At 35.2% G+C, this 26,898-nt stretch overlaps 2 protein-coding genes across 5 annotated transcripts; one reads left to right on the top strand and one right to left on the bottom strand.

Annotated features, from left to right (window-relative positions):
* Positions 1 to 1,506: 1,506 nt before the first annotated feature.
* Positions 1,507 to 16,804, top strand: pcsk7 (proprotein convertase subtilisin/kexin type 7). 2 transcript variants are annotated; one of them, XM_065281719.1, is made up of 16 exons: positions 1,507 to 1,646; positions 2,647 to 3,091; positions 3,175 to 3,309; positions 4,533 to 4,698; positions 4,964 to 5,054; positions 5,187 to 5,241; positions 5,450 to 5,588; positions 6,372 to 6,472; positions 8,778 to 8,945; positions 9,168 to 9,272; positions 9,357 to 9,459; positions 12,168 to 12,324; positions 12,458 to 12,552; positions 12,715 to 12,808; positions 15,585 to 15,702; positions 15,967 to 16,804. In XM_065281719.1, exons 2-16 carry the CDS (start codon positions 2,693 to 2,695, stop codon positions 16,192 to 16,194), a joined length of 2,154 nt encoding a protein of 717 aa, XP_065137791.1. In that variant the 5' UTR covers positions 1,507 to 1,646; positions 2,647 to 2,692; the 3' UTR covers positions 16,195 to 16,804. The 2 variants fall into 2 exon arrangements, with proteins under 2 accessions (XP_065137791.1, XP_065137792.1); XM_065281720.1 differs by having other exon boundaries at positions 1,508 to 1,646; positions 2,624 to 3,091.
* Positions 16,805 to 18,674: 1,870 nt separating this feature from the next.
* On the bottom strand, positions 18,675 to 26,451 carry tagln (transgelin). Of its 3 annotated transcripts, XM_065281721.2 has the most exons (6): positions 26,220 to 26,451; positions 25,747 to 25,788; positions 22,055 to 22,237; positions 19,516 to 19,684; positions 19,131 to 19,233; positions 18,675 to 19,038 (listed from the first exon to the last, which is right to left on the bottom strand). In XM_065281721.2, the coding sequence occupies exons 2-6, from the start codon at positions 25,756 to 25,758 to the stop codon at positions 18,891 to 18,893; spliced, it is 615 nt and encodes a 204-aa protein (XP_065137793.1). In that variant the 5' UTR covers positions 25,759 to 25,788; positions 26,220 to 26,451; the 3' UTR covers positions 18,675 to 18,890. The 3 variants fall into 3 exon arrangements, with proteins under 3 accessions (XP_065137793.1, XP_065137795.1, XP_065137794.1); XM_065281723.2 differs by lacking the exon at positions 25,747 to 25,788 and having other exon boundaries at positions 22,055 to 22,240; XM_065281722.2 differs by lacking the exon at positions 25,747 to 25,788 and having other exon boundaries at positions 26,220 to 26,448.
* Positions 26,452 to 26,898: the final 447 nt, after the last annotated feature.

Raw genomic sequence — 26,898 nt, 5'->3', positions numbered from 1 at the left:
AAAAATGAAATTTTTTTACACCAGAAATGCTTTGAGACAAGTCTAAACTAGTTGTGATCCAAAATTGTGTCAGACTTTTAGTGGTTTTACCAACAACGACCACTAGATGTCAACGGTTTGCTGCATACGCTTGTCACAAATTAATAAATGACTGTCACTGCATTATTATTACTACTAAAATGTTTTGACATATTGGACCGACGTTCTTAGAGCTTTCCAGTGATATATGGTTTGTCAAGGTTTATTAGATTTAGAGTAGGCCTAAGGTTTTAGTGTTTTAAATATATAAAAACAAATTGGGCCTACCTGTTGGCAAGTGACTCTCACTACGTCATAATTTTCCTAAATTGGTAATGATATAAAACAACTACACTCTTAGACATTTCCAATGATATATAGTTTGTAAACTCAGTTATCTCCGCTCACGTGACAGCGCCAACACTGTAAAATATAATACCTAGATCTAACTTATAAAAAGTAAGGCAAGTGGCTGCATTGGATGTTTTAAGTTGAATTAACTTGCAGTCTTTTTTAAGTATAATAAACACTTTAACATTACTTATCATATGTGAATAAACATTTTAATTGAGTCCTGGCTATAACCTATAAAATAAATCTAAGTGTCTAAATTTTACATAAAAAGACTTTGTCAATAACAGATTCAAGACAATAACATTTATTCAATGTCAACCAGTCTACACAAGCACCACTCGTCTAAACGATGGCAACTAAACTCAAAAAAGAAATATAAACTCTTCTAAATCTCAAAGATTTGTGAACATTAAACACTAATTTTTTAATGTATTTTCAGTTAAAAACACATAAAATAGCGTTTGATTTCAAATTTTACTCTCCAAATGCAGTCCCATGCAAAGCATGCTGGGAAGTCCACGGCCTAGTAAGTGATGTTTACCAAAATCATAAGTAAATTTTTGATGTAAACACAAAATGATTAAGTTAATTTCCTTCTTACATATTTAAGTGGATGATGATGATATAATGAAGTTGAATTTGCTTAATAATGTGTTCATTTAGAATTACTCAAATTATTAAAATGTTTATGTTATTCTAACTCTTATTTTGATAAATATTTTACTAATTTTATTTTTGTTAAATCTACTAAGGCACAGAAACACTTTTTAAACGGAATTAAGGGGTACGCTATCATTGGTGGCTGATAATGGAAACAAATAGATAACCGGGAATTTATAATCTTGCATACAAAATGCTGTTCACAACTGAAACAACTGTGGCTGAATGCATAAACTGCTTATACTAGTCTTTAAAGTTAGTCATCTTATCTTTTCAAAGAATAATAACTTTTTTAAGTCAATCACATAAGACTGGTCTAATTTGAATCAGAAATGTAAAAGTCGAGTTAGTCAGACAAAGTTTTATGTTTATCCAACCGAAAACTGATGTTTGTCGAATTAAATAAATTAACCAAATATATGACGTCAGTCAACTATTACTGATACCGTTCAGCGCCCCCTGTATGTGGTTATATCGCCACCGGATATGACGAATGCGGAAGTCTAGCTGTGGAGGTTGAGTTATGTCGATGATTAAAATAATGGAGAATAATTGTAAATATCTCGGAAACCAAACAGACAATCGATATCGGATGAAAACAGCGTTACTCTGAGGTAAGATACAAGTGTCACAATTAAAAAGTTTTAATCGGTTTTGTGTTTTGAGGTTTGTTAAACATCAGTCTGTCTGTTTGTTGTGCTTACCTCAGTGATATTTTGAGCTTTAGTGTTTTGTGTTCAGTTGTTTATTGTGTTTTCTGCTTGTGAATGACTTAGCAAATTAAATGATTTATTATTAGCAGGACATGGTGTTGTTTTATAAAGTCTTTCGGTTTCTGTTTATGATGTGAGTGTCGTCGGTCGGTCTTGTCTGCCCTGTCAGTTTTTTATCACTGATATCATTTGGCATCAAGTTAACTTAGTTCATATTTTGAGTATTTAATTTATATGGTTTTTTTTCACATTAACATACTAATATGCAGAGAATAAGTAAACTCGAAGAGTGTAAACACGTGGTTTTGTTTGGTCGATCAGCATATGGCTAATATATATATATATATACAATTTTAAATATACAAAAAATATTTTCTGAAATATATTTGTAATATGTTTACAAAAGTTTGCATTTTTTATATTATAAAATATATATTTTTAAATAAATACATTTTAAAGAATTAAAAATATATTTAGCTTTCCATATATTTCAGTCCAAAGTAACGTTAAATTATTCATGTTGCATTGGAAGAAAAACTAAAAATAACAGTTTTAACTTCTATTTAGCGTATATTTTTATGCTATTTGGGATCTAAAAATACAAATGTTTTACAAATGTAATTGCCCTCGAAATACATTTTGAAATGTATGTTGATATATGAAGGTTGAATCAAAATATGTTTTTAAATTTAAACATATTTTTAGCTAAGATTTACTTTCCCAAAAAAAATATTTAGCATATATTTCAATATATATTTTTGACCAAAGAAATGTATTTTTTTGGCATATGGGGACAGAGTTTCGGTTTGCTTTACCAGTTAAAGACTAAGGATGATATATGATTTATATATATCTTGTCTCTTTATTCTTTGTCTTAGCTTTCTGTCTGTCTCTGTTTAAGCTCATCGAATGTGGAGAGTGAATTTAGCTGACTCTACGTGGCTGATATGGCATCATCCATCCAGATATGGATCAGCCTCTATCCAGTACTGTTCCTCACTACATTCCCCCTGTGTGGTCGTTCCTCATCCTTTCCCTCCTCTTCCTGCGGACCAGGCCGATCCTGGGCTGTCCGGCTGAACTCAGGCTCTGTAAAAGGAGAGCCATTTGATAGACTGGCTCAGACTGTAGCCGAGGACGTCGGCCTGGAGAATCATGGGCAAATCGGGCAGCTGGAAGGACATTACCTGCTGTGCCAGGGGCCAGGAGACACAGACTCACATTCGACCGAGGAAGCTCTGGATAAAAACGCTCATGTGGTTTGGCACTCGCAGGAACACATCCTGAGACGATCTAAGAGAAGTGTGACATTCAACGATCCCAATTATCCAAGCCAGTGGCACTTGGTGAGGTCTTTTCTTATGTAAATAAACAATAAGCGAATCTTTCAATATGATTTACCACATCTGATCAGATTTTTCTTTTATAGCACAATAATGTGAAACATGGCATGGACATCAACGTGACGGGTGTCTGGGAACGCAATATCACAGGGGTTGGGGTCACAGTGGTCGTAGTGGATGATGGAGTCCAGCACAACTTGGTCGATATTCAGCCCAATTATGTGAGTAAATCACCTCACAGTAGGGTTTATCTCCAGCATGCCTTAGTTTGAAAAGGGGTGGAAAGTTTCCAGGTAAATTTCGTGAAAATTTTCATAGGAACTTTATCTGAGGAATTTTGGAAATATTCCAAATTGGAATTTTCAGGAATTATTTGAAAATTTAGGGAAATGTATATAGAAACGTAAATAAACATTTAGTTTGGTCATAAGCAGACATGCATTCAAGGTAATACCAATTTTGACGAGTCCTGATACTTACGCTCTTCAATCCTGGATTTATTTGATAAAATATCCTTCAAAATCATTCTAATATGAAAAAACATTAAAATAGTAATGTGTCTGGAAGAAAATAATTCATTCAAAAACATTGTCACCAACTATTATCATTTGTAATCGTTTGAATCAAAAATCGAAATTGAAAAATTAATTGCACAGCCCTAGTTTAATCCCATTCCCGTTAATTCCCATCGGAAGTTTCCACCATTGAAAATTCCTGGAATTTTGCAACCCTAAACATGCCACAGATTCTTTTAATAGATTTTCAACTTACTGTTCCTCGTCCCTTCTCTTCCTGTGGACCGGGTAGATCCTGGGCTCAACTTACTTGAATAAAGCGTTTTTTTTTTAAGATGTAAAATAAATCTTTGGTGTCCCCAGAGTATGTATGTGAAGTTTTAGCTCAAAATACCATATAGATAATTTATAATAGCATCTTAAAATGGCCACTTAGTAGGTGTGAGCAAAAGTGTGCCATTTTTGGGTTCTTTTAAAATGCAAATGAGCTGATCTCTGCACTAAATAGCATTGCTGTGGTTGGATAATGCAGATTAAGGGGCGATTCTGACATCACAAGGGGAGCCAGATTTCAATTACCTATTTTTTACATGCTTGCAGAGAATGGTTTACCAAAACCATGGTAAGTTACTGGGTTGTTCTTTTACACATTTTCTAGGTTAATAGAAGCACTGGGGACCCAATTATAGCACTTAAACATGGAAAAAGTCAGATTTTCATGATATGTCCCCTTTAAAAGAAGGAGAGCCCTAGTTTATTCCAATTAATTCCCATACATTTCCGTTAATTCCCATGGAAAGTTTCCAGTCTTGAAATTTTCTGGAATTTTGCAACCCTAACCATGCCACAATATATTTTAGTAGATTTTCATTTAACATTTCTTTAAAAATGTCCATCTGTTAAACCGTTCTCCTGTGTTTTCTCTCTAGAGTCCTGAGGGTAGTTATGATTTGAACTCGAACGACCCGGACCCCATGCCCCACCCTGATGGCCACAGTGACAACCATCATGGCACACGATGTGCAGGAGAGATCGCTGCCGTGTCCAATAACAGCTTCTGTGCTGTCGGGGTGGCATATGGCGGCAAAGTGGCAGGTATGTGAGCAAATGAATGATTGAATCAGTGGTGTTTGAATTGATTCTTTAAAACGGGACCATATGAACTGATTCACTCTTGCACTATTGTCTCAGTGTCCTCAGATGCAAATTGTGAAGGATTTCAAGCAAATTGCAAGCACTTTTTTATATTGTTATATTTGTGAACATTATCAGTAATATATTTAAAAAATCTCCACATAACCCTTAACCCTGCTGTCTTGTGTAATAGAGATCATTGCATATGTCTGTTTGTATTTTTTAGGCATTAGAGTTTTGGATGGACCACTCACGGACAGCATGGAGGCTGTGGCTTTTAATAAGCATTACCAAATAAATGATGTCTACAGCTGCAGGTACTTTTGCTTGCAAGCTTATTATTGAGTTTCTTATTGGATTAAATTGTATTCATTCTTAAACAGCTGTTTTTAAAGTCACATGGACTTAATCTTGACATGTTTACTTGACATATGTAATTTGTCATGCAGTTGGGGACCAGATGATGATGGGCGTACAGTTGATGGACCTCATCCCTTGGGCAAGGTTAAGTTTTAGGATTTTTTGAAAAATAATAATTCATTTCATTCAATTATTTTATTTTATTGGAGCTTTCTTTGTTATGTAAGATTGGTCTTAATAAATAAAGTCAGGCATCAGTGCAAACAAAGTGACAGTATTGTGGAAAAAAAAAGTATAATTTGTAACATATGTAATGTTTTGACAAGGGACAATTTCCTCTGTGAATCCACAGGCGGCACTGCAGCATGGAGTTATAGCCGGCAGGAAAGGTTTTGGCAGCATCTTTGTCGTTGCCAGTGGAAATGGAGGACAGTATGATGACAACTGCAACTATGATGGCTATGCTAATTCCATCTACACAGTCACTATAGGTATTGGGTTGTTTTCTTACCCCTCACAATACTTGTAAAGATGATATTCAGCTTACCTTTCACCTAAAAAACAACAGAAAAACCATTTCTAACTTTTTAATATTGTTGTGACATTAGCTATGTTTCCGTACACTAATTTTGATGTGCATTTTTTTGCATTTTTATTAAAAAATTCCGGTTCATATAAATAACGTGTGCCCTCAATTAATCTATTAAGTGGAAGAAATGCACATAAACTGCGATGAAGACACATTTACCGAATATAATTCTGTCATGTGACTGCCTTTTCTGACATAAATGGGGAGCATTGAAATGGCTAAAACAGCGGATTGATTTCAGTGCACAGACATATCGTCTGTCGTCAATGTGGTTTGGTATAATGATCTTCCAGAACCATCTGTCTTACAAGACAGCTTTCCTAAAGAAAAGTCATCTGCCTCTGAAAACAAGATGATAGAACCGCGTTTACTAAGTTTTGGGTGCTCACTCCGATGTGTAATACTTTAGTATACACTAAAAAGGCTTCTCCTATTGCTGAAAAGTATGTTTTTGTTCTCTTTTGATTCACTGAAACAATAACATTTGCATTTTATGCGATATTCAATTTTGTGCATAAGTAAAATTTTCAACTTTGTATGGAAACAGCTAGTTATTAAGCACGTGTTCAGGTAGTTAAACTTTGTTTAATTGTAAATGTTAAATTAAGTCTTAACCAAATGATTACTGTTAATCATAGCAGTTTTCTTAGATTTATCCTGATGTTCAGAGATAAATTTTTTTTAGGGGCAGTGGATGAAAACGGTAGGAAGCCTTTTTATGCCGAAGAGTGTGCGTCCATGCTGGCTGTCACCTTCAGCAGTGGAAGCAGACAGCTACGCAGCATAGTAAGTATATATGACACCCTGGACCACAAAACCTGTAAGTCACATTAGTATATTAAATACATTGCATGGGTCAAAATGATCGATTTTTCTTTTATGCCAAAAATCATTACTATATTATGTAAAGATCATGTTCCATAAAGATATTTTATCAATTTCCTACCATAAATATGTCAAAACTATCAAAGAGCAAAATCTCTATACCCGCTGAATTTCCCTGTTCAGTCAACAATGTCTTTACAGAGGTAAGCCAGTAGAGAGCGCTAAAACCGTTTCACTAGTAATAGGGATGGGACGATTACCGGTTTCATGATTAACAACGGTAAAATCTCCTGCCGATTACTATTATCGTTTAAAATTTAATTATCATTACAACCATGTTTGATTACCGTGATTTTGAAAACTCGCTGTAAATCCTGGCCTGCCAGAATCAGTTTGACGCAGGAGTGCACATGCAACATAGTCTTTTGCACAAGATGGCATTTAAGGGATAATTTATTGTATTCATTCACTGTAAACTTATTAGACAGGTTTATTTATTTTTTACCACAGAAATCATTTCAGGGACATGAAATATTAAATTGTGATTTTCAAAAATAAAACTTTTTTTTAATGTTTTTAGTGTGTGTATCAGTTCTTTTTGAACATTTCCATCTCATTTTAACAAAACCATGATAATATTGATAAACGTGATACCGGTAACTTTGGTCACTAAAATCATGATATGAAATTTTCATACAGTCCCATCCCTAACTAGTAATATGAGCGGTAAAGACTTCGTTTGGACTTTGAACTTAAAAGAGCACCTTTTACATTGCAAAAAACACGTTATTTTATGTATTTGCTGTAATACAATGTGTTTGTGTGGTTTATGGTTAAAAAAAATGTTTTCCACATATCATACATTAAAGGGATAGTTCGGCTAAAAACGATATTAAACCCATGATTTACTCACCCCCAAGCTGTCCGAGTTGCATATGTCCATCGTTTTTCAGACAAACACATTTTCGGATATTTTAGATCTTTCAGTTGATTAAATGTAATGTTACGGGGTCCACCCATAGTCCACAGCCTTCAAGTCCAAAAAAAGTGCGTCCATCCTTCACAAATTAAATCCAAACGTCTCCAGGATGATAAACAAAGGTCTTCTGAGGGTAATCCGCGCGGTGTTGTTTTAGAAATATCCATATTTAAAACTTTATTAACCAAAATAAATACCTTCCGGTAGCGCCGCCATCTTAGTCGCGTCCGCATTCAGGATGAGAGCTTACGCAGCCTACGGAGGCTACTCTGCTGCTGCTCTGTGCCCCCGCCCTCCGAATTTGTCATACGTCACTAAGAAAAGTGCGTACACTACGCTTATACTCTCTCCTGAATACAGAGGAGTCTAAGATGGCGGTGCTACCGGAAGGTATTTAATTTGGTTAATAAAGTTTTAAATATGGATATTTCTACAACAACACCGCGCGGATTACCCTCAGAAGACCTTTGTTTATCATCCTGGAGACGTTTGGATTTAATTTGTGAAGGATGGACGCACTTTTTTTGGACTTGAAGGTCGTGGACTATGGGTGGACCCCGTAACATTACATTTAATCAACTGAAAGATCTAAAATATTTTCTAAAATATCCGAAAATGTGTTTGTCTGAAAAATGCAACATATGCAACTCGGACAGCTTGGGGGTGAGTAAATCATGGGTTTAATATCGTTTTTGGCCGAACTATCCCTTAAAGTTGCTCTTTTTTGCCCTGCCTCCCTCAAACACATTGATTTTGTCCAAAGCTCATTGTTTTTGAAACTGTGTCCCCGATTGGCCAGCTAAGCTGTATGTTGTGATTGGTCTGAATACCTTTTAACGTGTACTAATACACACTTACACAGCAAAGGAAATGAAAAAATCGTGAATAAGATAATTCGTGCTCTTTAAATACAATTTTCTCAATATTTAGATTTTTTGCAACCTCAGAATCCATATTTTCAAATCGCTGTATCTTGGCCAAATATTGTCCTATATGTTGTCCTAACAAACCATACATCAATGGAAAGCTTATTTATTTAGCTTTTTAGGTGATGCATAATTCTCAATTTTATTTTATTTTCTTTGTGGGTGGTTTTGTGGTCCAGGGTCACATGATAAGCTTGTATGTGATGTTTGTCACAGTCTATTACATTTAGCCACAAAAGTGATTTTAGCAAATCAATGGAGACTTGGTATCACCGATGCTCAAGACCATTGATGTCAGTCGGTGATTGTTAATATATTATTCAAAGAATCCATAGTTAACTGGTGTATTGTTTTAACTCAGGTGACTTCAGACTGGTCACTACAAGGTGCCACAGGTTGCACAGATGGACACACAGGCACCTCGGCAGCTGCACCGTTGGCTGCAGGTATGGTGGCTTTAATGCTGCAGGTGCGACCGTGTCTAAGCTGGCGTGATGTTCAGCACATCATTACTTATACAGCAGTACAGGTGACACATTTCTTCATATTCTTTATATCTGCTTTTATTTTAATGTATTTATTTGTGTCTATGTGTAATAACATAACTACCATCTTAATACAAATATGTGCTTAAAAATTGAAATAAATTTCTCTCCTATTCTTCTTTCAAACCATATATTTAAGTGTGACTTTGGTGTGTGTTCATGTTGTGCTTGTGTTCGTTATTTCGACTGTGTTTTTATGTTTTCAGCACGACACACAGGCTGATTGGACAACTAATGGAGCTGGTTTTCACCACAGTCACAAGTTTGGCTTTGGGCTTCTCAATGCATGGAGATTGGTCAACGCGGCCAAGGTAGACTTTATGCTCATCATCAATATCTTCCTGTTTTCACACATGAGGAATCTTACTGTGTGTGTTTGTGTGTGTTCCTGGCAGGTTTGGGAGTTTGTGCCATTTTTGGTGTCCTACCAGAGCCCAGTTTTAAAGACGAATGACGTCATTCCACTCTATAACAAAACTCTTACTGTCACTTGGAATGGTAAGAGCTTTATGTTCAGTTAGAGAGCTTATATGTAAATATTTTAATTGGCTGCAAAAGCAGATTTTCTATGTAGGGCAAAAACGAGCCCTGCAGTAAGATAATGTTTCATTTTATTTAATTTCATAGGGTAAAGTTGAGTCTGTCGCTAAGAGCAGGCCTGAAAAAGATGCAGATTGTTCGTGTCTACATTCATGTTTGTTTAGTTTTTGTTGGTCCTGCACCTGATGAGGACTATTTTCACATCATTTGATGAAAAATGAATAGAAAAGATTTATCTGTCTAAAGAAATATTAAGTAAACATGCGTCAGTACAACTAGCTTTCCCTAAATGTGAACATTTTTGGGATTTAAATTCTGTCAGTGAAGCACTGTCATCACAAACACATGGAAGCAGACGTGAATGAATGTGTCACTTTATTGCTTAAATTTGTTGATGCTGGACAGGGTTTTCGAGCCGTGACTCTGGCACGATTAAATGGTAATTAAAAAATGATGCAGTAATACTAAATATTGGACGTTTTTATCATAGTTAACCATTAAACCGGTAATCGTTACATCTCTATACTGGACCTCATATAAAGCACAAAAATATAAATTGGGGTGTCCCCTGTTTTTAAAATAAAATACTACATGAATTTAAAATTCTTAAGGTGAGCTGTCTGTTCTCAATCTGGGGGAAAAATTCAAGGCCCTGTGAAGTTTTTGAAAATAAACATACATAGATACAGGTCATTGAAAGTGCTTGAATCTATTTTATGCAAGAAAAAAATCCTTATTATTCCCTGTGTATTGTAGGATAATATCATCAAAATTCTAGACTTTTTAAGCACACGTGCTAAACTGTTCCCTTTAAATGCTTATATCTTCGGAATGCGAATGTTGATTTATACCAAAATGTTTTTTTGCATAGTTGTGTTTGACACGTGAAAACGTCTCGGGTTACGTATCCAACTGTTGTTTCCTGAGAAGGGAACGAGATGCTGCGTCTCCCTTGCCATACTTCCTGCGTCCCTGTAACTCCATCTTTGGCAATATTTCAGATAGCGATATACTTCCTGGCTCCTGCGTCATCCTGTCTTTGTCGATAAAAATTGGTTGAATTTGATATACACATTCAGACGCACATACCCCTGGAGGCGTCCCCAAAGTGTCACTGCAGTGACGTAGCGCGAGTTCCCTCAAAAGGGAACTGTAACAATATATTTTAAAAGGTAACACGATGTAACCTTGCTCTCACTTGAAATGTGTCCCCACATTTGGTCCTTGAATTTGAGGGTATTGGACCTGGAAAGTCCTTGAAAGGTCCTTGAATTTGAAGTTAACTAAGGCGTGGGAACCCTGTACTTTGTGAAATCACGGTGACCCTATAATGATGGGGGCTTGGCTGGTGGGGTGGGGCTTAAAGAAGTAGTCCACTTTAAAGATGTGCTCATTGACTTTTCATAGTAGGAAAAAGTCAATGGGCCCCATATTTAAAGTGGACTACTCCTCTAACTAGGGGACCCCCATAATCTTTGACATAATTCGAACATTGCTGTATATATTATGTGAAGATTAACATGGTTCTTGGTCAATATACAAATAAAACACGTCAGGCCCGGCACTGTGGATCAGTCGGCTCATGAAAGCCTTTGTAGGATTATGTAAAAAGTGGGGGGAAAAAATCAAGTAATATGTAATGTAATATATATATATTACCCATAATCCCTTGCTGTAAGAACCATTCCCTTGGTTAATGATGAATCTGGTTTGGTTCATGTCTTACAACACTTTACTAAAGAGTGTTTTGAAATGCCTACAAAGAAAATGAAACTTCTCATACTTTCAGATGATTAAGTGGGCAGTCTAGTTATCATCAGTTGTTATCTATCATAAAATCTTAGAGACATATTATGTGTCAAGCGGAGGGCTCTGTTAAATTAATCCATGCCTCAGACAGTGGTTACCTGCCCTTATTAGGTCATGTTTGTAATGTTTTACAGTGTTTATGTGTGGAAGTACACAGAGAAAGTGAAATATTGCTTCACTCCTGTATTTCTCTCATATCTTAAAGTTTTCATTGTTTCTGTCATCATTTCTATCTCTCTCTCTCTCTCTCTCTCTCTCTGTCTCTCTCCCTCTCCGTTGGATATGTATTGACTGGGTTGAATTTATTTTATAAAAGAGAAATAAAATTCTTTCATTATAGTGGGTTAAATGCTTACAACACTTCAGACATGTAAAAGAAAAAAAAAAATAGGAGTTAATATTTTCTCAAGGCATGAGTCTGGTGGTTTTGTGTGTGTGTGTGTTTGTATAATGCATACATACACGGCATAAAGAGCATAACGTGTTAGTTTCTGACACAAAATGATTCATGTGCTGTTTGTTTGGCTTCCTCTAACCCATTACTATGATGAATCTCTCTCTCTCTATCTCTCTCTTTCATCCTGAGAGATTGTCATTACCTTATAAGGATAGAAAGTGTTTAAGCAAACACTCGGTGAAGAAGAATGCCTCAGTGACCGACTGTAGTACTTGAGTATCCCATTAGGCCATATCGCTACTGAGACAAATACCTATTTTTTAGTGTTTTACTATGATTTGCTGCAGTTTAACTGTAGAATTACATCTCATGCAGGATTGTTGCGACTGCTTCATATCTAGTAGCACTGTGGTAATCGCTGTTAATCTGATTTGCTCTCTGTATTCATTATTGTTTTTAGTCACTGCTCTTGACCTGCAGCAGTCGGGCATGCAAACATTGGAGCATGTGTCTGTTACCGTAACCATCAGCCATCCTCGCCGTGGCCATGTTGAGATGGTGTTAATATGCCCAAGTGGAATGACCTCACTGATCGGAGCCAGGAGAGCAATGGATGCGTAAGTGTCATCTTTTTTGTTTACGTCTCTTAATTTTGTTTATAATATTATAAATGTATTATAATTGGGAAGTTACTGTCTATTACAATGTCATTTTATGTATGTTAAGTAATATTTATCTTTGTTTCAATAGCGATACTACTGGATTCACGGACTGGACGCTTTCCACTGTGCGATGCTGGGGAGAAAAAGCAGAGGGACAATACAGTCTAAATATCACAGACTACAGTAAGATGAAACAATGCAAGCTCGCAGATTACAGCGACACGATGAAGTTTAACGATTGCAGGCTTAAATCCTGAAATTACAGATGTATTCTAAAGCTTTTTGAGTATCGGAGGTTATAAATTACAGATCAAATTCCACCTGTGTTCTCTTTATGTCTTTCAGGAGAAAATACTTTGTCATTGGGCACTCTGAATTCCTGGAAACTTACTCTGTATGGTTCATCTATGTCTCATCAGCAGGTGAAAGAGAGAAAGAGGTGAGCTTAAATAGTACTAGTACTCCGCATCCAGGGCATTCAACCAGTTGTACTAAGAGACCAACAATATACAGTACTGTGCAAAAGTCTTAGGCCACCACCACCAGACTTGTTGCTTTAGAAGTTTTAATGTCCATCCATATTTATTTTTCAATCTATTATATTAAGATACTACAAACAGAAATTACAGGAAATATGTTCCAAAAAATATTTAAAAAATGTTCAGGACTAAATGTCTTTTTTAGGCATCGCCAGTGTTTACTGTGACCTCTCTTGGCACTAAACACATCTTGAGCGTTTTTGAGCAGAATGAAGTAGAAAGATACAAATTAGGATTTAATTTTAGTTTCCTGCTGCTACTGCTTAAGTGGAAGGGGAGTTTACTCAAAAAACAGTGCCGCTGCTGGCCAATTGGTGCCCTAAGCTCAACCCACCCGGACCCTGAGAATAAAAGTTGTTTTTACCAGTTTAACTTTTTATTAAACATGTAACACAATACCAATAACACAATAGTAGCATCACCAAATAGCCTATAAAACTTAAGAACAGTAAAAAGAGATAGTAAAATCTTCACAGCTTTGCTGACTTTGTAAACATACCGTATGTAAAATAGCAACACTACACATTTGAAAGTGCAAACTTTTCTTCTGTAAATAGAAAAATAAAATAATATATAAATATAAAATGTCATTAATGAATGATATAAAGCAAACATTACTGTTGAATTCTGTGCATTATTGCACCTCATTTTATTATGCTTTTATATTAGATTAGATTAAATTAGATTTTTTTGATGTTTTAGCTGTTCTACATAGCCTACTGTGTTTTCAAAGTAAATTTGTGACTTTTAAGGGCGATTTATAGTCGTGCGTAGGTCCTACGGCGTAGCAGCGACGGCGTAGGTTCCGCGTCGGTTTTCATTTATACTTGTGCGTCGCCGTCCGCGTCGACGTGCAAACACACGCGAAACCGCTGGTTGGCAGTAATCACGCGTGTAACCACAGTAGCAGCAGAAGTCGTCACAGAAGAAGAAGCTAAGCAAGTTAACCCACAAACGAAGACGAAATAGCAACTTGTTGTGTATAATTTGAGAAGACCAGCAATGATGGAAGTAAATAAACAGCGACTTATGAGTTAAATCACTCCTCAACTTGGCTCATCTTTGTTTTCACCGTCTCAAACGGAAATACCTATGACGCAGTTTTTTTACCTGACGGGAGGGGTTCTGGTGGACCAATCACAGAGCTTGCGGTCCGCGTAGAGCCGACGCGCTGTTAGAAATTTTGTGAGGTGCGCGTCAGGCTACGCAGAGCTACGCACAGGCTACGGATAGCCTACGCCGTAGCTACGCCGTAGGACCTACGCACGACTATAAATCGCCCTTAAGTCCTCTAAATCTTTGTTTTATTTAAGAAAATTGGCTATTCTTGATGATTATTAATTTATTCAAATTGACATTTAATTTGGGAAAACATAGCCTACCATGTGCACTGCACTGACTGCTAACATTAACTGTTACTGAGAAAGTATTAACCACCATCACGTCAAAATAAACCATAAACTACTGCTCAATCTGAAGAAAGATAGTAAAGAAAGTAACAGCTAGCTGGGCTCAGTTATTTGTAAAAGCATATGCATAGGTGATGTTTTACAGTAAAATCTCAATTTAGCTTCCACCGAAGTTATTACAACATAGTTTGATAACATTAACGTCAGCAAGTTCGAGGCGCATTATTGCGCATTACGATTTGCAGCAGAACATGGACATTTCCCATGATTAAACATGGACTTACATGCAAGTGATGCACGGGCATCATCTCGCAGTTTCAAGTTATTTCTTTTCTGAAATCTGACTCCTGCTGTCTTTTCTGAGTCATTTCCATAAAAGTTGCCTGTCTGTCAAACTTCGTCAGGCGCCTGCGTGATCAACCGACGCAGACCATCCAAGGCGAGGGGGAAATACTTTCTAGACTAGAGCAATTAAATTATATCGTTCCCCATTTTTTGTTAAATATACATGGCTAAAAAGTGCCTAATAATATTTCTATAGGCTAATGAAATAATATTGGCATTATATTTTTTCATTAGTCTATTATTTTTGGTGCCCCCTCAGCACTTGGTGCCCTACGCACAGTGCGTGATGCGCATTATGGGAGCGGCGGCACTGCCTTAAAACTTGACACATCAGTTTACAGTTTTTAATACTACATGTCCTGTATTTTCTGGATGTATTCTATTTAAGAGACTGAGAAACAATTTTATATGATCACTATAACATTGCAAAAACAACAAATCTTATTCTGGCATGGTGGCTTAAGACTTTTGCACACATTATAATTAATGTTTTAAAAAACTACTGCCCTGCACTTTTATTAGTAGTTATGCTTATGTTTTTAATATAAGTCATTAAGTTAAGCCAATTATACAGATATATTATTTACTCACCCCCTATTGCTTTGTTTTATTCTTTAAAAAAAAAAAAAAACTTTCAAAATGCTGTGTTGGTGTTAGTACTTGCGTGGTGCCAGTATCTGCTCAAGCTTGTACAAACGTTCATAGAATATACAACACCAGTCCAGTGGAATTATTTTAAGTGTTGGGTTTGTTATAAAAACAAACTCAAATATAATCCATTACATTTATGAAAGCCTTGACATGTGCTATTACTCATCTGTGCATGCTCACAAATGTAAACACACACACACAATGGCTGTACAATCACTCTTTTGCTAATGTTTTTGGCATAGTGGCTAAAATAGTTTTCTTCTGTTGCCAGAATTGTGGAGGAAGCTATGGGCGGGCAGTATCTGAACAGTAGCTTTAATCTTCCCTGCCCACCTGGCATAGATGTACCACCTGAGATTGTGAGTCCATTCACCTCAAACAGTCTAAAGGTACGGTGCCCTGAAAACAAACCCTCATCCATTTACATACACTGTGATGTACAAAACAATGCAGATTTATTTCCTCAGGCTCTCATATTTACTTATTGTGCCTGACCAGGATTTTTACATCAAATCATAAACTTAAACCTTGAAAAGTTACTAATAATGTTAGAATAAAAGTCCATTTTCATTTGCATTTCACACTTAGCACAGGTTAACTTGAAAATTCAAAAGAGAAAATGACAGCAAGTTGTTTATTTTTGTGATTTGCAGTCTCTCCTGCTTCTGGGCTGTTTCGCTCTCTTCTGGTCGCTGTATTACACTCTTGAAGTGACTCTCACTCATGTGGACTGGCGTAGATGTCGAACAGCTGTGAGGAGTAGAAACAGAGGACTACAGGCTGGATCTTCAGTCCTAGATAACAGTGAAGTGGTGGAGATTCAGCCGGAGTTTGACATGGAGTCCAAAGTTCCCCTGATAGCAGGAGATGAGAATACATAGCACTCAGGGACAGCTGAAGATCGGTTCATCACGCTCTGTATTTAAGATTTATTTTTGCACTTTTCTTTGGTTCGGGAATGTGAGCGATGCTCTGTATTGGGTTGCCTTATTTTTTTTGTTTGTTTTTCATCATTTGTTAATGTTTTCACACAATATATGTGATATGTGTGCCTGATAAAGTGAGTGGGTTCTTTACAGTATTTAAAAGAATTGGTGCAAATGAACTTTGACGATAGGATGTTTTGCACATAATGCGTGTGTGTGTGTGTGCGTGCGTGTGTGACCGAGAGAGAATCTATTGTATGAAAATGAGTGAGTGCTTTATGAGAAACTGAAATGATGTATTAAGAGTTGAATATACTTTTATAATAGTTTTTGTTTCTTGATTGTGATACATTGACTGTGTCACGTTTGGGTATGTTTTGGCTATAAATACCTCAGACACTTGAATTTTGAAAGAGATTGTTTAAAACTGAACTCTGTTCTACTTACAGATATTTTACTGGTACTAGCCTGTTTTTATTGAGGTGTGGTGTTCTGATCAATCTGAATTTGATCAAAAAAGAATTTATTGAATGTGGTTTTCAATAAAAAAATATATGAAATGCTTCAGCTGACTCTATTGATTCAATTTGAGTATTTGATACCGATGTCGATACCACAACCTTGAGTATCTGTCGATGCCGATCCAATACCATCTTTATGGCCCTTTTAATCAATTAAGCTGCAAATCGCACAATTGTTGGCCGTACAAAAAGCTTAAACAGAGCTACAGAACTCAAATGTTTTACTGTGCAACAAATTTAAGACTCAATGAAACATTGTGCAATACTGCTGCTTCATTTTTATTTAACTGTTTCAAACAGACTAGTAGAAACATTTTTAGTTAGTCAGCACAAAAATTCAAAATTAAATTTAAGGTGTAACTTTGGACAATTTAAAAGTACAACTTTGTGCAAATTCATGTTGCTCAGCACCCAGACTTCTACTAAAATTCGATCCGACCATTTTCGCCAATATCGGGCTAATATCGATACTGAATATCGTATCGGCTCACCCCTACTATTCAGTACAAATATGCATAATTCATAGCATGTGAGCGATTTTATATTTTCAAATGACTAAACAAAACTGCGTTTTGTTTTGTTTTAACATTGAACTTGTTTGAACTTTGTGTTTCTTTGTTAAAAAAAACTGCTGCACAGCAAATCGCCCAAAGTTAAGTGAACATCAGTGTTTATTTATACTGCCGGGCTGTTGAATGCTTTATTCTGATGGTTAAGAAATGTTCCATTATTTTTTTATAAACACATACGTCTTAAAATAACCACCAGAACAATGTCTGTGGTAACCGTGGTATAAGAGGGATTATTGACAACAGGCCTTTGAATTATAAGAAAATACACTTGAAAAAAATGATTCATTGAATTTAATAATTTTTTTAAGGTAAGTGGTTGCAATCAATTTATTTAAGCTACATTTAAACAAAAAAGATTAGTAAAGTAAAATAAAATATAAAACTATGGTTTAAATGTAGCTTAAATAAATTGATTGCAACCACTTACCTTAAAAATTTTTATTAAATTCAATGAATAATTTTTTTCAGTCTAAGGCACACCCAAGGTGGTAATGTGGCACGAGTAACGACGCGAAGCAGAGTTACTTGAAATCAATATTTCAAATAATTCAAAGGACATGAGTAAATTATTTTAATTATACCACGGTTACCACAGACATTGCTCTTTTTAAAATATAGAGGATTTCGTCATGGAAGGTCTGCATTCTTTAAAAAGTAGCAAATATAATAATTTAAATCAATATTTTATGCTCCTTACCTTACTTATAAGATAGATTGCCATGTAATAAGTGGGATAATTTACAAGCAGCAAGTTGTTATGGCGGGATCATACGGTTGGGGCTGATTTCTGCGATAACAACCGGCTGCCTGTACATTTTTGCTTACTTAACCATCAATTCGTCTGTTTTCTTATATTTGAAATATCAAACAGAGTGATGGTTTTTTTTTTTTTGACGCAAGTCAGTGTTCGTTCTCCTGCGCCAGAGTTTATATTTTATTTAAATATCCTACAGGCAATTCTTTTTACAATAAGTATCACCAATAAACATTTTATGAAAAAAATTGATATGCATAATATTTTCTTAATAGAAATTAACAATCCAATTACAATCCTGCAGAGAATAATCTTTAGTTAGTACAGCTATACATCCAGCACTATGAATATAACAGTCTCATCGTTCTCGAGGTTGCTACTGCTAATGTATTTTGCAATAATATGATACATTTTACATATATATATACTGCCTGTACTAATGTATTTTGCTGCAACAATGCAAAAAAAAAGAAAGTGCTAAATAAAAATAGATGTGAAAAATGTGAATGTGCACATGCATTATTACATACATGAAATTATTTTGTTTGGTGGAAATAAAGCAGATATACATTAACTAACTCATATATGTCTGTCTGATATATTTGTGATTTTAATCAAATTTTTTTTTTCAAATATTAATCAAATTACATTTTGCTGAAACACAAAATCCAATCCTGTTTTGCAGGACAACATTACATGTATTGATTAGTTTGACCATCACATAGACATTAGACATGAAAGCTGTTTTATTATCAAACTGTTCTTGTTAATCCTTTATTACACGCAACAAATCAAGTTGTTGATTCATGGGTTCATGATCTGTCGAGGTCTACCATAGCCTGTCATGCCAGCCTGGGATGCTCCTTTATTTGATCCCATCTGCAAACCTATGACGTTTTTCCCTTCTTTTATCTGGTCTTCAGAAAAGTCTCTACGGTTCTCGTGAGCTTTCCTGCAGATGAGCACAAATCAGACGTTTCTTTACTCAGCAAGACAATGCAATGGTTTATATCATCATCTGATAAGTGAACCGTCAATACTCACTTGAAGAACCAGCTGGGATCACCTTGAAACATGCCGTCATCTTTTGTAACAGCAATGCTGCCCAGGGCCATGAGTGTCCTCTGCACGGCGGCCAGGTCCTTTCCTGATGAAGAATTATTTAGATATTATTTGATTATTTTATACTTACAGGTAACCGGGGACACCATGCAAACCCACTTCAGCTGAATAGATGTTATGACATCTTTATTAGTTGATACAATAACTCATTATTATGAACAGTGAAATCCATACATGCATACATTTGAGTTTGTTGTAGTTTGCCAGATACAAGCGTTTTGAGAATAAAGTATTTTACATGTGTGTGGATTATGATATGATTTCCAAATAAATGATAATTTAGGCTGGTATGTTTGCATATACCTACCTTCCCACAGATCAACGGTCTGAAACATGTCAGTTTTAATGACGCCGTACTTCTCAGCAGCGTTAAGGAACTGAGACACCTGCTCCATCTGTTTGAAAGCCATACTTGAGTTCTGGATCTTCTTCACAGGCTTGTCTTTACAGAGACTATTGATGAGTTCACACAAAATCTAAGAGAAGATACAGAAGAACTGTATTGGCTATGTTTTATCATCACCGTTACAAATTTACGAAAGTAAAATGACCAATTTAGTCATGCAGATAACATTTATGCATTCGCCAGACACTTGTTTTATCCAAATGGACGTACAGTGCATTCACTCAGGGGTCAAACTAATGACCTTTACAGCAGTTCTCTCCCCATTGAGCTCCAAGAAAACACCAGATCACGCTATGTTCAATGTTCATTTAGGGCATATAATCATTTTCTTATTCTTTTGCATTTGAGCTGGAAGTCTGTATCAAACTCTACAGCCATCTGATTCAAACTTGTGAAGTTGGCACAATGATTGTAGGGGATAATGGTCACAACTGGCCAATCAGAATCAAGCATTTTAGAGAACCGTTTGATAAATTCTAATAGTGTATACATTATTTCTATTGTTAATATGGTCAAACAGAATGTGAGGCAATGTCTTTGTGACACTTTGATGTATTGATAAAAAACCTGCTTTTGATCAATTCCACAATGTCCTCGACATGCAAGATAAACCTGGGACAGCTACACTTGGACTAACTTAGCCCAAGGGTTTATTCACACTGTATAATAAGAAGATTCCTGCAATGTTCATCTAACTCAATAGGTAGAGCATTTTGTTAGCAGATCAAAATTCACGGGTTAATACCCCGTGAACGTGTATTGTTAAAATGTGAAATGAGTTAAAAGTGTCAAATGTGTAAAATACTGTCTGGATTGCCAAACTGTTTTTTTTTCAGTCTTATTCAGTTCAAGTGATGCTGACAAAGCTTTTTCATATTTACATGAAAGTTAAAATGTTATAAAAAAACATACACTGACACAGAAGTTTGGATTGGTGTGGTATGTGTTGGGTATGTATGTGATTATTATTATTATTATTATTATTATTGTTGTTGTTGTCGTTGTTGTTATTATAATGTACCATAAGTATTATTGAGATTACTGTTGCTATTATTAAAAAATGTTAATATCATCACTATCCTTTTAAATAATATGTTAGTTGTTGTTGTCGTTAATATTATTATTATTACTATCATTATTATTATTATTATTATTACTATTTATTATTATTATTACAATTTATTATTATTATCATTATTATTATTAAGTTATTTTTATAGGCATTCGAAAATATTCCTGTAATCATAACACTCTTTAGAATTATTATTGCTATTACTATCTTTATTGTACATACTATTATTACATAATATTGATATTGTTTTTACGTTAATATCTGTTTTATTATCCGTTTAATTTATTATTATTATTATTATTATTATTATTATTGTTGCATATTATCATTGCTTCATAACAATATCATCACCGCAATTGCTGTTTTCTTTTGTTTTTTTGTGTTCTGTTTAATTGTATGTTGTAAGTTTTGCACGTTATTGCCTTAATGCCTGGGAAATTACTTCGTTTCAAAGCCACACTTCAGAAGAGAAAAACAAAATAGTCAAAACAAGATGAAAATACTGACTGTATAGATTTGCTTTACATTACATACAATTTATCTAAAAGCAACACTTTGTGGAAAAAATAGAAAGTAATTTGTCAATGAGGATAAACATTTGAGAACAAACTACATTAAAAAAAAAATGTATCTGAAAAAGTTGTATTATTTTACACAATTCTGTTCTTCAAAGAAATGAAAATAATCTTCATCATGTTTAAAAACATGCAATTGCACAACACTAACTGCACCCGAGAGGGAACGCCTATTAAACATATGCACGAGAGAGCATGCACAAGCCTAGTTCTTCATGTGCACGCTCTTTACAAGTTGCTGTCTGCATGGCTCATACATTGAGATGTTTACCGTGTCTGCGCAATTCGTTTTCTTTTTCATTTTTCGTTTTAAATGGATTTCTCCAAATAGCATGCCAAACTTTACCTGTCGAGTAGAAACTTCGCGACTGAGGCATCAGTGGGAATCTTAACCTGTGCTTTTAAAGCACGCCAGCGTGTGAAATAGTCTCCCAAAAACACTCTGGTCTTGTTTCTTTCTTCAGATGCCTTTCTTTTTTTGTCATACAATTCGTAAACACTTTTTCTCTTGTGACCCTCAGACATTTAAAAAAAACACGTTGAGAACGGAAACCGTAGCTCACCATACACCTGAAAGTGTGCATGTGCAAAAAGCAAACCTAGGGACGAGCACATACGACGGCCTTACGTAAACATATCACCAGAATGATTGACAACTAGGATGACCAATAATCTTTATGTTTCACCCGGAAAAAGAAAATCCTCTACTATACCTTTAATGTTAGAACACTCAGATCTTAAAGTATAGTTGTGTATTATCTGTAAATGCTTATTTATTTGTTTTTTTACTTACACATCCATCTTTGAGCCAGGTCTGGAATCCCAGTTTTCCTGGTTCTGGTTTTCCTACTCCAGATCCACACTGAGCCACAATCCACTCCACCAAACGTCCCTCAAGTTCACCGTCATACTTCTGCTCGATTTTGTCCTGCACTTGGCGGCTCAACCCATAAGATGGACCTTTGTTTGCCATACCCTGCTTACAGAAGAGAAGAGATGTTTGTGTTTGACTTACCTCAAATCAAGAAGCCTCTATGACTGTGGACAATTTATCAATAATTTCAAAACTTGTGTGATGTTTATGTTATTTCAGACTAAGCACTGCTATAATCATAATGATTTTGTTTGTGTCTAGTGAGTCAACAGCAACAAAACTTTGCAGTGTGTGTGTATATTATATTTTGTTATACCGCAGGGCTTTATTCTGATTGGTTGAGATATGTTCCATGGGTATGCATTATTTTTCTATAAATGCACACCTACGCTGTCAAATGTCTTAAAATAACCACCAGAGCAATGTGTGTGGTAACCGTGGTATGTAAGGGATAATGTGGAGGTAGCCGGTAGTTATCGGGAAATAAGCCCCGACAGTGTGATCAGGACACGACGCGAAGCGGAGGGTCTTGTATCACACTGAAGGGGCTTATTTCCCAATAACTACCGGCTGCCTCTACATTATCCCGCTTATTACACGGCTACTTGCCACATAAGAAAAAAACTGGACATGAATATGAATTTGAAACATTTTATTGGCATATTTGTTTTAAATTAACATTTTTATCCTTCCGCGAAACTTTGCACAGATGCATAAAATGATCGTAATACCTTATTAAGATCCTCTGCTTCATACTTGTCTGTCTCCATTTTTTCTCTTTTAGCCAGTCTTTGAGAAGTTTTAATGCCCATTCTGAATTTTTTTGTGTGTTGGCTTCGTAGCTATCATGCTCTATTTTGTCAAGTTCAGTCTCAGTAAGCTGTCTGTGTCTTGTCGTGGTTGTCCAGTGTTTGTCACAAGATGGCGCCAAACAGACAGTAATCTTTATTGATTTTACTCGTGCAAGTAGTCCGGCTATGCGTTATTATTTTGGAGCGGTAATTATTTGAAAAGAACGAACCTGCAAATGTCTCAACTGACCAATCAGAATCAAGCATTCCAGAGAGCCGTGTAATAAAAGAGGAATAATTGACTCCAGTCCTCTGAATTGTTAAAAATAATGCACACTCTGCTTTGCGTTGTGCCAGAGGACCACCTTGGGTGTGCATTATTTTCTAATAATTCAATGACCCATCATCAATTATTCTTTACTTAATACTACTTTACACATTGTCTACATAGTTTGGTATAAACCTAATGGGATCCCTTTGCCATTTATTTACCTGAAATCCTCTTCTGCTGTAAGAAATATAATTGTCAGCTAAAACACAATCAGAGGTGAAAACAGCCAGTGATGATGTTACAAGCAGCCACAAATACAAAACACTGCCTGTGTGTAATATAAAGACAAACCTCCATCATCTGATCAGTCATGCATGTAAAGATGTTGTGAGGTCAAACATGTTTCCAGATGTACACAGTTCAGCTCACTATTCACAATTATTTTTAATAAGGATCTTCTGATTCATTTCTTGAGCTAAACTGTTGTACAAAAGGTAATAAAGCAACACATTCACAAGTCTGCATGTTCATATAATCCTCAAACTCTACATTCCACCCTTTGCTATTGAGAAACAACATAAATGTCCATATCATTTGTTTTATACACTGTAAAAAAAATCCGTAGAAATTGCAGCTGGGTTGCCGGTAATTTACCGTAGATTTAAATTTATGTTATTTACTGGCAACATTATGTCACAGTTAAATGAACATTAAACATTTACAAGTCTTTGTCTTTACAGAGTAAAACTAAAATAACAGCATCAAGCAAAACATTCTGGGAAACAAAATCTGAAGCAAAAAACAGAAAAAGGTTGATGATGATTTCTGGTTCCCAGAATTCTTTGCACGAGGCTATAATTTTATAGTTTTATTCTGTAAAGATAAAGACTTGTTAATATTTAAAATTTATTTAACTTTGAACAAACTCTTGCCAGTAAATAACATAAATTTAAATCTACGGTAAATTACCGGCAACCCAGCTGCAATAACATTGTAATTTCTACAGATTTTTTTTACAGTGTATAGTATGCGGGAATCTATCCTTTAATAACATTACTCTAAAAATGGCTGAGTTATTTTTGACCCATAAAGAGGAAATAATGGACAGAACCCATGCTGGGTTAAAAATTACCCAATTTTGGGTTGATATTATGCAACCATGGGGTATAATAACCCAACAGTTGGGTTAAAACAACCCAGAATTGGCTCAATTTTAACCCAGCAAAGTCATAAAAATGATATATGCCAACATATAATAAATTATTATTGCAGTAAATGCACTGTAAAAATGTGTGTAGAAAGTAGCTGCCAGTAACTTACTGTAGATTTTACATTTATGTTATTTACTGGCAACAATTTGTTCAAAGTTAAATGAACATGAAACATTTTCAGTCTTTATCTTCTACAGTGAGTTACTGGCAACCAGCTTCATAATTACAGCAATTTCTTTACAGTATACAAAAGTCTTTTAAATTAAAGATTTTCAAAATCTCTAGATTTTAGAGATTTAAAAAAAATGTGTGTATTGATTTTATAGTCAAATATCTCAAGTAGTTTAAAAAAATTGCTGTAGTTCTGCAGCTGTTTGCCAGTAACTTACTGTTGTATATTGATGTCATTTACTGGCAACAGTATCTTTACAGAATAAAACTATAAAATGACTAGAAATCCTTCAACCTTTGTCTGTTTTTTTTTTCTTTAGATTTTGGTTCCCACAACGCTATTATTTTTGAGGCTATTATTTTTGTTTTATTCTGTAAAGGGAAAAAAAGACTTGTTAATGTTTAATGTTCATTTTACTTTGAATCTGTTTAAATACTAATTTTTTGATTGACAGGATTAGATAAACTTTCATAGGCTTTTTACAAGTTTGTGCAAAAAATGACTCTTATTTCATATTTTTGTCTTGTTTTCAGTTCAAATAACTAAAATATCTTAAATCAAGATGTATTAAGAAAATAGGTCTAGTTTTGACAAAAAAAATATAAAAAATGTTTGTGCATAAAAGCAAGCAAAATAAATAAATAAATAAATCTGTCAATTGTGTAAAAAATGTGTCTTGATTTTTTCTTGAGCTAAGTGTTTAAGAAAAAAGTTAACACGTTTAAATATTTTTTTCTTACCCCATTGGCAGATTTTTTTGCTTGTTTTATGCACAAATTCACATACAATTTGATATTTATTGTCTAAAACTAGAAACGCATGTACTAGAAACTAAAAATTATTTTTATTAATAATTTTTATTAACCTTTTTACCTTTCTCTTTGTTAATTATTTTAAATTGTATCACTTTGAGATTTTGGCTAAAAAAATGTAAAGTGCATTATAAATTAAATGCATTATTATTATTATTATTATTATTAAAAACTAGACTAGGTCTACCAGAAAATGCATCTTGATTTAAGAATTTTTAGATATATGTACTGAAAACAAGACAAAAATACTAAGAAAGTCTTTTTTGCAGTGTGTCTGCTGTATCCACCTTAACAAAACACAAAGAGACCCCCCAAAACACACACGTGCACGCACACACAGAGCAGAAGCATCACCTGGGATGCCATTCTGTGGTTTGACACCTCTGAAGTTCCAACCTTAAAGAATGAGTTAAAGATCATTCATCATACAGCACATTAACACATGTTAGAGGATTTTGTAATGAAAGCATATTTAGATAAGAAGAATGCATTGAGTTCAATGAGTTGAAACCCTTTTATGGTAACCACATCAAACTGTGATCGTACTGAAAACTAAGTAAAGATCAGATCACTTTTCTTATTTCAACACACTTACAGTATCAGTGTTTGTTATACAGAGATCTTGTCATGGTTTACAGATTATAATCCACATATAGACTGATATAACACTGAGAATGACTAGCAATAAAACATAATTTTAAAGGCAACAGAAATTAAACAGGAAGACCTGATTTGCACCACAATTTCCTCCAGGTCATTCGAATGACATCATACAGTAATTATCAAAAACCGGAAGGTCTTTAAAACATAAAGAAAACTATACTTACTCTAGTAAAGATTCAGCAAAGTCCTTGGTGTCACCTGTGGCTCTAAGATGTAAGTGTGTGTAAATACGTGTGTCTGTGTCAAGATCCAAGAGCTTTATGTCCTCTCTGATCCTGCTCCTGATCTCTTCACCATCAGGGAAACGGAAGAAGGCATTCGTTGAGAGAGAGCTCCGGAGAAAAGGAAACCGAGACCATAAAAGGCCTCAATCCCATCCTCTCCTCATCACACACAGTGAAGTTTACTGCTCAGCTCTTTGTTAAAGCAAAGCCTTATTTGGAAAGGGACTCGGAGGAGGACAGAGACCCAGCCAAGAGCCGTTAGTTTGGTCAGGGAGCTGAATTCTCCAAATACCACATAACTACATCAGCAGAGGCTCAAGAGAAAAAAAACACATACGGGTACTGTGACTGAGAGTAATGGATATTAAGACAAGGACAAAAATGGAATAGTCTGATGTATAGTTTAGAGAGACGGATAATCAATCTAAAGCATCTTTGTCAGCAGTAGGGGGAGTGGAGCACAAACTAACGCTGGGTTAATCTGTGTATTTGGTTTTTCTCTCTTACTGTCAGAAGATGATGATCTGTGAAAGTTTTCATGTGTTTTGGTTAAGATACTGAACAAAGAGTGTTTTGGAGGCATAAAAGTCATTTCCTTCATCTTACATTTTTATCAATT

The sequence above is a fragment of the Paramisgurnus dabryanus genome, chromosome 8, assembly GCF_030506205.2.
Source record: "Paramisgurnus dabryanus chromosome 8, PD_genome_1.1, whole genome shotgun sequence".
Taxonomy (NCBI): Eukaryota; Metazoa; Chordata; class Actinopteri; order Cypriniformes; family Cobitidae; genus Paramisgurnus; species Paramisgurnus dabryanus.
The sequence above is the reverse complement of the archived record's forward strand: the minus strand, read 5'-3'. Positions and strand labels throughout refer to the sequence as shown.